Raw genomic sequence first — 13950 nt, 5'->3', positions numbered from 1 at the left:
ATTACTGTATTTGTTTCTCTCTGGGTTGATGTCTTTTTTTTTTCCCTCTGGCTACTTTTGAAACTTTCCTTTTATCTTTGGTTTTCAACAGTTTGACTATGCTATACCTAGTTGTGTTATTCTTTGTATTTATCTTGTTTTGAATTCATAGAGCTTCATGAATGGTTTAATGTCATGAGTGGTTTAATGTTTTTCTCCAGTTTTTGGAAAATTGTCCAGCAGGTATTTCTTCAAATATTATTTCTGACCCATTGTCTATTTTCTCTCATCCTGGGACTCTACTTACATATATGAAAGACTTTAGCCATGTCCCACATCTCTTACATTTATCTTTGTGCATCAGTTTTACTGCTTTTCACTGATCTGATACTAAGCCATCTGTTGGATTCCTAATTTTCCTATTTGATTTTCCAATGCCAGAAATTCCATTTGACTTTTTGTGTATGGATTTTGGGTCTCTGCCAAAAGTCCTATTTTTTTCTCTATTTTCTTAAATATTTCAACGTCTTTGCCTGATACCAATATCTTAGTCACCCATGGATCTGTTTTTATTGTCTATTTTTTTCCCTTTGGTTTTCAGTAAGTCCTGGTTTTTGTTCATTTGTTTGTTTTTATTGGAATTCTGAATGTTGTGAATGAAACATTTTAGAGACTCTGAATGATGTTATCTTCCTTCAAAGGGGGCTAAATTTTCTTTAGGCAGGTAAATAGTAACAGCAGATTATATTGATTCTATTCAAGGTTAGTTTTAGGCTTTGTTAGAGCTGGTCTGTTTCTAAAACGTGGTCTATTCTCCTGGGATCTGATCCCCAGATGACAAGGGTCATCTCCTGGAGCCTCTACTGAAAGTCCAGGTCTTTACCAAGGCCTCTCTACCTTTATTGAACTTGAATTTCAACATCTCTCTTCTTAGCTCTGCATATCTATTATAATCTCTTCTCCACGTATTAGCCTCTCAGTTACTGTTTTCTGTTAGATTTTTCAGTCTCACTCTGTTGATATGCAGTTTAGGGATAAGCCAATGAATGACTTGGGGGAGGAAACATACAATGTAAATCTGGGGATCATTTCTCAGTTTCCCTGCTCCCCCCAGATTGTGCCTCCTGAATTCCAGCTGATTTTTGCTTGGGCTGTTTTTCCACTATTGTGTCTTGGAAAGTGCTCTCAAGGGTAAAACCCATTTATTTCATAATTGTTTTCAGTGGGGAGATTTAGTATGAGAAAGTCTGCTCTGTGGTGGCTTGATTTATCAGCCTTAATTTTAAATTCTTGCTGTTCTGATAACTCTGGGGCTGAGTTTGTTTAGAAGTTGAGTAGGATTTGAATAGTTGGAAACGACTTTAGCAAGAAGAACAGTATAATAAGCACATATATAATGGGGAGGAATTAAAATGTTGAAGTAAAACAGTTTGAAGTTTCAGCTTTATGTGGGTAATATTGTACTCATTTTCCAGGAGGAAAGTAGGTCCATTCCCTCTGGAATCCTATTTGTGTGGCTGGAAGAAACTCTTGATAACTTAACAGTTTCTTTCCAGGCTCATGCTTCACTTTAAAAAGGAATGTTAATTTTGTTCTCTGCTGCATAATATATCTCTGTTTTATATTAAAATGGTTTAAATTACTTACTGTCTAGCAGTATTGACCAGCAGAATGTGCCCCATTTATCCTGTGACCATCATATCATGGTTTAGCCCCAGGGCTAAACAAGTTTGAAGGAGTTCCAAGATTGCCAAACTTATAGGTACTTGATATTTAATAGATATTTACACTTGCGTAACATACTTTCAAGTAAAGGGAATCTACTTAATGACAATATAATATTTCCAGTGAGTTTTGCTTTAGCTGGTTGTGTGTAATGGTCAAATGGATTGGGCAGAAACCATAGCTGCTGTCGATTGCACTTCAGGAGAGACTCAAAGGTAGTTTGCTGACTTTCTGTTTGTTGTATGGCAGGGTCACATTTCATTATTTTTCATATGGCTATCCCCTTATTGTAGCACCATTTGTTTAATTTCTGTTTGTTTGTTTTTTGGGACATGCATGGACCCAAAGTTGAACCCGGGTCTCCTGCATGGCAGGCGAGAATTCTGCTGAATTACCCTTGCACACCCAGTTTGCTGACTTTTAAATGGAGTGGAAGGAGTGTGTACTTCAGTTTTGTTCTGTCTTAATGGCATTTTCAGGCTTTATTTATTTTATTTCCTGCTTTTGGGTTAAGGGCTTTCAACAAAGCTGAGCTATAGATGGGGGTGGGAGGAGGTGGTTGAGTCCCAACCTCAGAAATAAAAGATAATGGCAGAATCCTTTGGGTTTTTCATGTACCAACTCAGAGTAAAACGACTGACCTGGAATAACTCCTGTTAAGAATTTAAGCTTCTCTTTATTTATGTAGTTATCCCCTGCCATCCAAAATAATTAGTTGTAAAACCCTTTCTAAGAAGTGTGTTTGTCTTGGGAATGGGAATGCAGGAGACTTAGACTCTGCAGCCAAAGCTGGAGTGACAGGAAGGAAAAGTATTCCAAATGATATAAGATCTGAGGTAGCAGTTACCAGAAAAGTGGAAAGTGGGCCTCTGTAAAGGAAAAAGATCACTGGGAACCAGTTTCCCTTGAGACTGAACAATCAAAGGCTCCTATGGTTTCTCAAAAATTGTAAAGTGGAATACTTTGTAAACCTGAATGTTCAACAGTTTTTTATATTGTGGTTTTGAACTTTAGCTATCTATTTACCAGGAAGAAATCCATTGACTTGGGGCTATGGGATCGGGACAGAAGCAGGAATAAAGGATAATGGGAAAACAGATTTCAAGACATATTTAGAAGGTAGAATTGATCCAATTTAGTGATGAGACGTGGGAAGTCTAGAGAAAAGAATTTGAGACTATTCTTTGAATTCTGGCATAGTAAATTGGGATTATGATAGCACTATTTACCAAGAAAAGGGAACATATGTGTAAAGCCAAGTTTTTAGGATAATGTAGGAATGTAGTTTTAAATTTCTTGAGTTTGAGTGACCTGTGGAACATCTGGATGGAAATATCTAATAAATAACTAGATATATCACTGGAGCTCAGGAATATAGGGGAAATTAGCCCTATAAATAATAGTGGACTCCAAAGTTGTGTCCTTGGGATTTGTGGTTTGGGAAAACAAATATCTTAGAAGCAGAAAAAAATGTGGAGAAAATTGGCAAAGAGGTAGGAGGAAAAATAGGAGATCTAGGAGTCGTACATCCTAGGAAGGAGAAATTTTCAAGAAAGAGGGAAGAAGTAGTCAGAAGGAAGTAGAAGTTGGATCCTTGAATGTATTTAAATGCTAATGAGAGAGGAACCCATAAGGAGAGGAAGAGGTGGAGATGCTGAGTAGAAAGGATAACTGGCTCTTTAGGAGGACAAAGGCAGGTAATGAGATCCGGAAGTACAGGTGATTGGATTAAGCATTTTCTTTTCGGCTATTGATAAATTGGAAATAAACATGTAGGTTTGGTTGTTTTATGTTGCAGCCAGACCTGGGGGGAAAGAAATGGAGAAGGCTAGTCCCAGAAGAAAGGATAGAGATGTTATCAGAGGAGTGTAAAGCAAAGCTATTTTGAGGAAAGTGAATAGGGCATGCTGCTGTTGGTTCTGTGAAGGTGTTACCAGACAAAGGATATGGATTCTTTTGCCCAACGCGCTCAATAACCAGTTCCTAAAACACCGAGGTTTCAAAGAGAGAGTTTATTACCAGACACATAATAGGAGAGCAGATGGCCTAGCAGTACAAAATCTGTCTCCCCGCGATTAGGGGATTCAAGGTTTTGAAGGATTTTAGTAAGGGAAGATGAAGATCATTTTGAATAGCAACTTCAAAGCAGAAAAGGGGACAGTGTTATCGTTATCATTTCAGTAGGAGAACGTAAATTGAAAGAAGTGGAGACAGGCTGTCACTTCAGTACTAAGGGTGTAAGCCAAAAGGAAGTGAGACAAGTTATCTTTCAATAGCAGAATCTAGCTGATATGATAAACAAATGTCCGGGGCTGAAGCTAGTTAATGGCTGACTTCAAATTTTTCATTAGCATCAGGGCCTTTGCCCTACAAGAAAATGACCAAAGGACGTAATAGCTCTTACAATCACAAAAGCACAAGATAAGAACTTTTACAATCATTTCAGATATCTGGGCAGCTTAATTATAGTTTAGGGTTCTCAGGTGTTGCCCTCTGTCTACTCCAATATCCCAGAAAGCAAAAAGGAGTATCTGTATAATGGCTCGGTAATCAAAATCATCCCTTAAATTCTGATATCTTCGTTACAAAGGAACCTTGAGGCCAAGATAAAGAACCTTTAGTGTTACTGAACAAATTATCATGTTTTGAAAGGACCAAAATTTTAAATCAGACTTGTCGATCAATTTATATTGTATTTTAGGAATCTGGAAACTGTTCCTCAAGGAGAAACTCATTAGTTTGTAACTGGAAGATTTCTTTGCATCAGATACTAAAATGAAAGAACCACCATTAAATGGTGAATGTGACAAGACAACGGCACTACCACTGAAACGACTTGATGAAATTAAGACAGAGCCTGACAATATTCAAGTAAATATCTTAACTTTAATTTCTTTTTTCTAGAGTAGCATTTAATTCTAGATTTTAGTTTTGCTGGTGATGGTTTATTGGTTGAAAAATTTAAATCTTTATCTTCTCCAAAGGAATTGATCAAGTAATACAAAGTATGTGGTGTTAAGTGCCATAATGAATATATGCAAGGAAGGGAATTGAGAGAATGGACTATTTGGAATTGAGCTTTTGGATAGATAAAAGGATTGCTTTAAGTGTTATGGGCTTAGGTGAGAGTAACACATTTTTGTTTTCATTTTTCCTAACTTGAAGCAATACAGATAGCTAATTATGTTTTGCGCTATTGCCTCTATTAAGTAGTGGAATTAATAAATTTTAAGTTCTTAATTTTTTAAAATATTTTTTATCCTAATTAATTTCATCTTTAAATAATGTTAAACATTTTTAGACATATCACATAAAGGATAAACTAACTCAAGCTGTGAGTATTCTGTGAGTAGGGCCAACTTTACCTTTCCTTAGAATGTTTGTTTATGAACGAGATAAAATTTTTAATAAAACAAAAAAATCAGAATTCAGTTTGAAATTTATTTCTAGTAGTAGCCTAAAGTAGATCTGTGTTAGGTAAGAGTGTGACACTCATTGAATTGGTAACAGCAGTCTCCTTTTTAAATGTATAACTGGGGAATGTTTTCTATCCTGAAAGTATCTATTGCTTCAGCAACCCATAGACTTTCAAACACATACAAGTTTGGATATAGTAGCCATGAGATTTTCTGCTGCTCTGAAAAATTCTCTTGTAAAGATCATTCATCCCCAATAGATTTGTATGTTTAAGACAAAAATGAGACAATTAGCTGTTAATTATTAGAACAGGAGGGAAAATGGGTATTGAGTACATTGCTTCCTATTTGTGGGCTACTGTGGGAGTGCATTGACAAAGATTCAGAGGTCACATCTGGGTAGGATAAAAAATAATGTAGTGATTGGTTGGTATTATCAGCCATGGACCCCAAAACAGGGAGTGCTTACCAATGGACTCTACTTCCATTCAGGTATGCAATTCAGCTGACTTAAACATGTTATCATTTTTTATTGAATAACCAATAGTCTTAAATGCTTTGTATTCATTGTTTTCAACTTTCTTTTTTTAGGAGTATTGTCAAGCCCAACAGCCCAAAACTCAAGAAAGCGAACTGAAAATAAGTACTACGTTTTCAGACAGTGGTAACCAATTGTTTAAGTTAATCCATATCTTCTGGCCAATATGATAGCCGGTTTATCTTACTTTTTTGTACAGTGCTTTTGAATATTGCATTGTTAGTGTTGGGTTTCAAGTCCAGGGGAATTACCACTAAAAGAAAAGAAATGAATGTATACTTACTTTTATGTAAATACTAATTTTTTCCTTCCTGTTTTGTTTTTATAGCTTCACAGTTAACTACAGGCATTCAGCTTTCTCTGGCATCATCCAGCATGAATAAAATGCTTCCTTCAGTTTCAACGGCAGTTATTCAAGTTTCCTGTTCTGGTTGTAAAAAAATTCTCCAGAAGGGGCAAACTGCTTATCAGAGGAAAGGGTCTACTCAGCTTTTCTGCTCCACACCATGCATCACTGAATACATTTCATCTTCCAATTCACCAGCTCTTCCCAAGAGAACTTGTTCAAACTGCTCGAAGTATATAATTCTCAATTTTGTCCCCCTTTACTTCCCTGACAGACCTTGATCAAAGTCTTAGTTGTGATTTTCTTTTTTTTTTTTTTCCTGAAGAAATGTCACCTTGGTTTAGTGGGAAAAAAGCTGCTTCTACCTCATAGAAGAGATGACACTTGTAAGACCTTTAAAAAAAGAAAGTAGCATTTGAATAAGTACAGCTCTGAACTATTTTTTTAGATGTCATAACTTAATTTTGTAGACTATCATATTCCTGGCATTATTTAGTACTTGGAAATAGAATTTGAGGAATTTTTTTCTGGATATAAATCCCTTAATTATTGAAAAGCTGATTATTTTTCAAACTTGGGCTCTTCTGAACTTTGAAGTTAGTGCTGGATTGAACTGATAGATATTTAGGCACATTGTGAAATAATCATTTACATATTGTGAGTTTAGACTATGTAAATGCCTGGCTGTATTCCAAACCCAAGCATATATTTTTTCTTGTTTTATGTTGTAGTATCTCTGTTTCTTCTCCCCTTCATGAATTTTGTATTAGAAAGAAGTATGCAGGGTCAAAGAGCTTTGTGAATTTCTTATCCAGCCTATTTCTAATTGTATGCAGTCTGGATAAAGACTATAGATAGGATGGATAGTATTTTTATTTTTTTCCATACTAGGATCATATTATCTGATCAAAGTGAATTTTGTTTAGTCAATGGTAACCAAAAATTCAATAAGTCTGTTTATAATATTTTTTAAGAAAAAGCTTTTGCATCAAACCATATATTCATATAAAACTAAAGTTTGGTTTCTTTCTGTTAAAATAATGTGGACAGGGCAGTACGATGGTGGCTCAGTGGCAGAGTTCTCACATGCCGTACCAGAGACCCGGATTGGATTCCTGGTGTCTGCCCATGCAAAAATATAATAATAATGTGGATAGTTAGTCTGCTCTTAATGAAAAGTTATAAAAGTTTTTCTTAATTATATGTTTTAATACATCTGCATATTCTGTCTAGAAGACAAAGACTTTATATCAGAATAATATCCTTGTTATTGTTTATGTTGGCTTTATCATCTTTTATTTCAGAAGACGAGTCTTCTCTTTTAAAGGAAAACTTACAAAGTATTTGTTCTTTCACTTTGTAAAAGTGAAGTACTAAAATAGCTTAACGTATTACATAGGAGTCTAGGAAATGATACAATAATTAAAAAAGATCTTCTAACCTTTAAAAAGAAAGGCGGCTTCTGTTTAGTTCCTCTAACAAATTATTCAGAATAGTTTTCTCATTAATTAAGAGGTTTCCAGAAATTAAAATGTGAAGAGTTCTGTTTCTCTTCAACTTTGAATGTGTCTTCCAAAACTTATTTTTCCTGTTCTTTTCAGTTGAAAGTCTTCATAAGTAGAATTAAGGTATGCCTGTTCTATTTTACCATCTAACTGTGTAGGCAGCAACTACTCAAAAAGTAATCATTTAACAGTTGTTCAGCAACTACTCAAAGATTAATTATTTGACAGTTGTTTTGCAACTTATAAAATAATGTTTTTCTTGTAATGGCAAATGGCGTTTAATTCTTTTGAAAAATTGAATAGTCTTACGTAAACATATATATATATATATATGTAATCTTTTAAAGATTCCTCTGAGATATTGTTGGGATCGTTTTTCTTAATTTTTTTACATATGTAAGGCAGTTTAAATTAGAGAAAGGAAGTAGTGACTTCACTTAACTTTAATAATGAATTGGTGATTAATGTCTAGAACTTGAACCTCTGCCCTAAGATGTACTGGAGCAGTGGCATTTTGGCTTTGAAAGTCCTATGGTGGTGTGATTGTGGGTTGTTAGGACTCATTAAATGCTAATGCTAAATATAAAATGTCTTTTTTCAGAGCAAGAAAACATACAGACCACCAGTTTTGCTTCTAACTGTTATTATTCCTTTCAAATAATGTCTTGGAATCACATGCTATAATTTGAATCTTGCTTCCCCCATTTACAGTTACATTTTGCTACTCAAAGTATGATCCCTGAGCAGCTATGTTAGTATCACTCTGGAGCTTGTTAGAAATGCAGAATCTCAGATCTCATCCAGACCTACTGAATCAGAATCTGCATTTTAACAAGAACCGCACGTGATTCATATACGTGCTACAGATTAAGAAGCATTGAGAACTTCTTGTTTCTTAGTATTCCTATATATTTTGTTAAATGCACATACAAATTACAATAATTAAATTTATATAAATTAAGTAATATGTTGATTAGAACAAAACTGGCATATAATAAGAATTCAATAAATGTTAACCTTCACTATTATTCTATTAACAATGCAAAAAAACCCTTTTTATTGGTTGCTTCAGCTTCTCCTTTGACTGCTGCTTCAGGTGTCAACCATTACTCCCATGAACTCTACTTACCTTGGTTGGTTTTTCAGCGCTTTTATACTATACTGAACCTTTTTCCTTTTTTTGCTGTGGGCTCTGTGGCACTCTCATTACTTCAGCCTGCTTTCTTTCTTTGCAGAAGCATAAAATTGGAAGGGACTTTAGAGATCATCCAGTCCGAACCTTTTCTTTTGGTTTTGACAAAAATGAGGCCCTGAGAATTTAAGGTATCATGTCACTATGTTTGGAGTTTACCAATCCATATCTTCAGCAGATCTCCCAAATACATTGAAAAAGGCTGAAGTAAGAAAGAGTGTGTGAATTGCTCTCTAAGGCAAAGAAATCGAATATGAGCAAAATTTGAGTAGCAAAATGTAACTGTAAATGGGGGAAGCAAGATTCAAATTATAGCGTGTGATTCCAAAACAAGACATTATTTGAAAGGAATAATAACAGTTAGAAGCAAAACTGGTGGTCTGTATGTTTTCTTGCTCTGAAAAAAGACATTTTATATTTAGCATTAGCATTTAATGAGTCCTAACAACCCACAATCACACTACCATAGGACTTTCAAAGCCAAAATGCCACTGCTCCAGTACATCTTAGGGCAGAGGTTCAAGTTCTCTTTTTAATATTTTATAATTTTGAGATATATTAACTTCTGGAATAAAATTATTTTTTATTAAAAATACTGTTTTATAGGTTGGTAGAAAGATGATTGTAGTACTTAAGACTGGGAGAGGCCATCTATTGATCAGAGTAACTTGTGGGGTTTTTTTTTTTTTCAAATTTTTTTATTGGATATGCATTATCCTCTTAATCTGTAGTTCTCAATATTTTAACTAATTCTCAATTCTTGTTAAGGTTTCTTTTATAGCAGTGACTTTTATAACAGATTTTTCTGTTTTGGATTAATGCAGTTTTTATTGTGTTTCTTGAGCCAAGTGAAAGAGCTTTGAAAATGACATTTTAAATCTTGTTAGAAAGATAATTTATTTTTTGAGTGAAGATTTTTTGTGTGTTCCAAAGTGTTATTTCTGAATTTTAATATTCTAATTGGGGCCAACCAGAAATCTGGGAAACAATCATTAAAGGCCCAAACAAGCCAATGCACTAAAAGTGCTAACATTTGATTTATTTGTAAGAAAGTTGTTCAAACCCCTGCTCAGAGTTCATTTCAGCTAATTGTAGGCATTTCTAACAAGATTCATGTTTTAATTTTTAATTTATAAGGCCTTAATAGATTAAAAGCCAGCATTCTAGCATGCTTATAGCACTATTTCTTCTGCTTTCCTTCCCATCTGGCTAATGCTTTCTGTTCTAAAGATCTGCCTTAACTATCTTTACCTCTTAGCCTGCCCACATCATTTCTGCCCCCCTCCTTACCCTCCAAAAGTTATTTGTTCTCTAGTCTATGTTTTTGTAGTATTGTATTTAATAACCCTACAGCATTTATCATAATATATTACAGTAATATTTTTTTAATGTTGCTATTGTCCTGTCAGATTGTGAACCTTTTGACATTAGGAATCAGTTTATACTCATCTTTCCTTCCTCAAAGCCTAACACTGCCTGGCACATAGTGAATCCTAGAAAATTTTTTGTCAAAAGAAGTACAAGACAGCGAAATTCAGGCACTGCAGTTAGGGCTTTATTTTAAACTAGTAAAATGGCTGATGTGATAATGAAATAAGCCTGTTATTTTCAGTACCATTTGTTTAAGAAGGTGGGAATATACTAAATATACTAAAAATTAGAAAGCATGTTAAAGTAGGGTTGATTTCAGGAGTGATTCACCTGGAAAACTGTTATCTTGAAAGATTGATGTCCTGTTGTTCTAGGTAGCCAGATATGTTGGTTTTTCCCCTAGGAGCTGTTCCCAAACTTTCTGATCTCACGATTCCTTTATATTCTTAAAAGTTATTGAAGAACAGGAGTTATGTTTATCAAGATTTACTGTGTTGAGAATTAAAACTGAGAAATGTTTCAAATATTTATTAACTCATTAAAGAACGATAAACCCAGTATATATTAATATAACAGCATTTTTAAAGAAAAATTTGAAAGAATTTTTCAAAAAATCTTTGAAATTTTTATTTTCCAAAAAAAAATTTGGTGGGAAGAGTGGCGTTGTCTTAACAGGTTTGCAAACCTGTTTAATGTCTGGTTGGATTTTCATATCTGCGTCTACTTTCAATTTGTTGTAATATGTTGTTTTGGTTAAAGCCTAGAAAGCAATCTGGCCTCACATATATGTAGTTGGAAAAGGGAGGAGTGTTTTAATAATAGCTTTCTAGATAATTGTGGTTGTTGTTCTTTGATACCACACCAAAAGACAAGTGGTGGTTTGTTAAAAGTTAATTGCTATGTGGAATCTGAAACTATATCAATTAACACATTATACTCTATTACAATAAAAGCCACTGGTCTTTCTTTTACTTTGAATGGATCTTTTCCCCATGAGTGATTTTTCTAACATCATGCTATGGTCATTTAGAAAATATTAGTTCACTGAGTTACACTGATCTTTCAAATATTGACATATTTTGTTGTACAATACTTTTAAAAAGTCTATCTGTTAATAATGACCACCAATCTCATCAGAAAAGTCTTTAGTGTTAGAAAGTGATAAGCTCAAGGTGGCGGATGGAGGTTTTCCAGAATTCTGATTTTTACTTGATAGCTTGAATTTTATCATTGGCTACAAATACTGTCAGTTGTTTCCCTTAAAGAGACAGTTTCACTTTGTTCATTTTTGAGAAGATATCTACTAGATACCCACTTCTGAATATAGTTCGTCTGTTAGTCATTCTTTCACATAAAAATGTGTGCCGTGAGAAAAGCAGTTCATTAACTTAACATTCTTATACATGTTTTTTTTTCCTTGAGACAACCAGTGTACTTTGTTGTATAGGGAAAAGACTTTACGGATACTTCCTCTTTGTCACATAGAATATTTTAAAAATGTACTCAGGGATCAAGATTACTGCTTCGTTAAGGACATTCTTAAGAAAAACTCATGTTTGGGGTTTTTCACTGCAAATGTGTAGCAATGAACATTAGAATACTAGTACGTTTTTGTGTCACTGCTTTGATTTATGCTAGGGCTCTGCAGTTTTACCCACCATTGATTTTACATCATTAGTTCAAAGGTCAACACAGTAAAAAAGGCATATAACATCTTAATATTATTATGAAAATGGTTTGATTTCATTGAACCCCCTGAAAGTATATACAGGATCCCTTGGAGATTGCAGATTGCACTTTGAGATCCTCTGCCCTATAGAGTCCGAAGTTGCCCAAGTATGTATGTGATTTCTCATTACCACTCTTTTACCACTAGCACCAATTAATACAGTCTAGTTATTCCTCAAAACAACACTACCAAGTACGTTTGATAATCCCTTCTTATAGATGAGGAGATTAACATTGAGAGAGTATGAATGAGTTATCTAAGACTAGATACCAAATTTGGGTTTTCTCATTCCGAGGCTGGTGTTCTACTACTATTTCATGGTTTATCATATAAATGGATAGGCAGGGGAAGAGGTTGCTTGAGGGAGGATTTAGTTTATGAAAAGAAAGAAAGAATCATGATGGAAGTTTTGACTGGTGCTCTTGTTTATTTTAGAGACATTTCAAATTCAAAGAATGTGATCAGTAGCCAAGTGGAAGATACTACCTCTACTAAAAATTTTTGCAGCCAATCTTGTCTTTCATCTTATGAAGAAAAAAGAAAGCCATTTGTTACCATATGTACTAATAATATTTTAGCCAAATGCAGCATGTGTCAGAAAACTGCTGTTGTAAGTTGCATTTTTTTTTATCTTTAGGAACTCTGATGATTCTGCAATATCAGAATATTATCAATGCAAAGGTTTTGACTGACTTCTTTTTTTAATTCCCAGATTCAGTATGAAGTAAAACATCAGAACATGAAGCATAGTCTTTGCAGTAATGCCTGCTTTTTAAAGTTTCACTCTGCTAACAACCTCATCATGAACTGTTGTGAGAACTGTGGGGCTTACTGTTACACTAACTCTAGTCCATTCAACATACTTCATATGGAAGGACAGACTCAGTACTTTAATAGTTCAAAGAGCATTACAGCATGCAAGCAGGTATGAATAAACATCTATTGCATAAAGTTAAGGATTAGGCCATTTGAATTGACTGCATAGGACCAAGTTGCAAAGTAAAAGATTGAATTCCTTCCATTAGATGGCCTGTGACTTATTCCCACTTTAGGAAAATGTGGAGGTATACATTTGAGTACCTTTGGGAATAATGGTGGATGTGTAAGTTGTGGTTGGAAGATTAAATAAAAGCAGTTTCTTCTTGCATAAGAATTCATGATAGGTGCTATATGAAGGTTTTCGTAAAGAATTTCAGAGTGATCACCTTACCTTGAAGGAAAAACATGCAAGTGGAAGCATGTTTATAAACTACAATTAAAGATAGCAAAAATAACAGTAAGCAATCAGTAAAACCCAGCTTCAAAAACAGAGTTTTTAATTCCATGTGTTTTTAACTCTTACTCCTAAGCAAGGTAAAGAGAACCAAGAAAGTCACATGCTTTTTCTGAATCAGTCACAGAAGGAAATAAATCAATGAGAATTAAGCTCCTGTTTCTGATGAGAGTTTTTCGGTAGGTGCTTCTGACACCAGAAAAGCTAGCCTTGCTTTGATATTCTAAGTGGAATTAACACTATTTTAGTAGTCGAAGCCCTTTTCATGAAGAGGACTCACATATTTTGCTTTTTCAGATGATGTTTGAGACCCAATTCTTCCTTAAAAACAAGCAACTAAAGCTAGAGTTCCAGTGAGCCACAAATCAGGATAAGTTATTTGTGAGCCATATCTTTTCTATGGGAGAGTTCTCTGCTAGGAGCACATCCTGCTTTGGGACCAGAAATGGGAGGGAAGAGAATTATTGTTCCTTCTTTTTCTTCTTTATCACTCACACTCACTAAAAATAGACCTTGCCTATTTTTAAGAGCCTATATTGAGTACCAGTTACTCAGTCCCATGTGATAGAATAGGGCGGATTTGGAAAGTTAACAGATAGCAGCTCACACTTTGCCCTGCATATATGCCATGCCTGTGAGATATTGTGTGATAGTGATAATGGAGAAAACCCCACATTGCTAGTGAATAAAACCAAGTATTAGAAAATTTTTCAAATGTATAAATCTAAAAGTACATTTTTAGTGTAATTGTAATTATTTTGGCCATATCTTCCTAATAAAGTATACTAAATATTAGCTTTCCCATATGAATATTAATTAAATTATGTTATAATTGTTACTTAATGTTAAAGAATAATAAATTGTTGGGGGTTCTCA

At 34.4% G+C, this 13950-nt stretch overlaps 1 protein-coding gene across 6 annotated transcripts in view; it reads left to right on the top strand.

Annotated features, from left to right (window-relative positions):
• Positions 1 to 13950, top strand: part of ZMYM1 (zinc finger MYM-type containing 1) — a 39474-nt gene that overhangs the window by 15973 nt on the left and 9551 nt on the right. For 5 of the 6 annotated variants that reach the window (XR_013171101.1, XR_013171102.1, XM_077150368.1 and 2 more), the window contains exons 2-6: positions 4406 to 4575; positions 5712 to 5784; positions 5987 to 6236; positions 12237 to 12411; positions 12514 to 12726. Coding sequence is in view for 4 of the 6 variants with exons in the window: in XM_077150368.1 (XP_077006483.1) it covers positions 4480 to 4575; positions 5712 to 5784; positions 5987 to 6236; positions 12237 to 12411; positions 12514 to 12726 (807 nt within the window). In the remaining 2 variants the exon portion in view is untranslated. Of the gene's footprint in view, positions 1 to 4405; positions 4576 to 5711; positions 5785 to 5986; positions 6237 to 12236; positions 12412 to 12513; positions 12727 to 13950 lie in introns of those variants that run through there. The other variant, XM_077150367.1, reaches the window with a different exon arrangement.

The sequence above is a fragment of the Tamandua tetradactyla genome, chromosome 2, assembly GCF_023851605.1.
Source record: "Tamandua tetradactyla isolate mTamTet1 chromosome 2, mTamTet1.pri, whole genome shotgun sequence".
Classification (NCBI taxonomy): Eukaryota; Metazoa; Chordata; class Mammalia; order Pilosa; family Myrmecophagidae; genus Tamandua; species Tamandua tetradactyla.
Note: the sequence above shows the minus strand (reverse complement) of the source record. Positions and strands in the feature narration are given on the sequence as shown.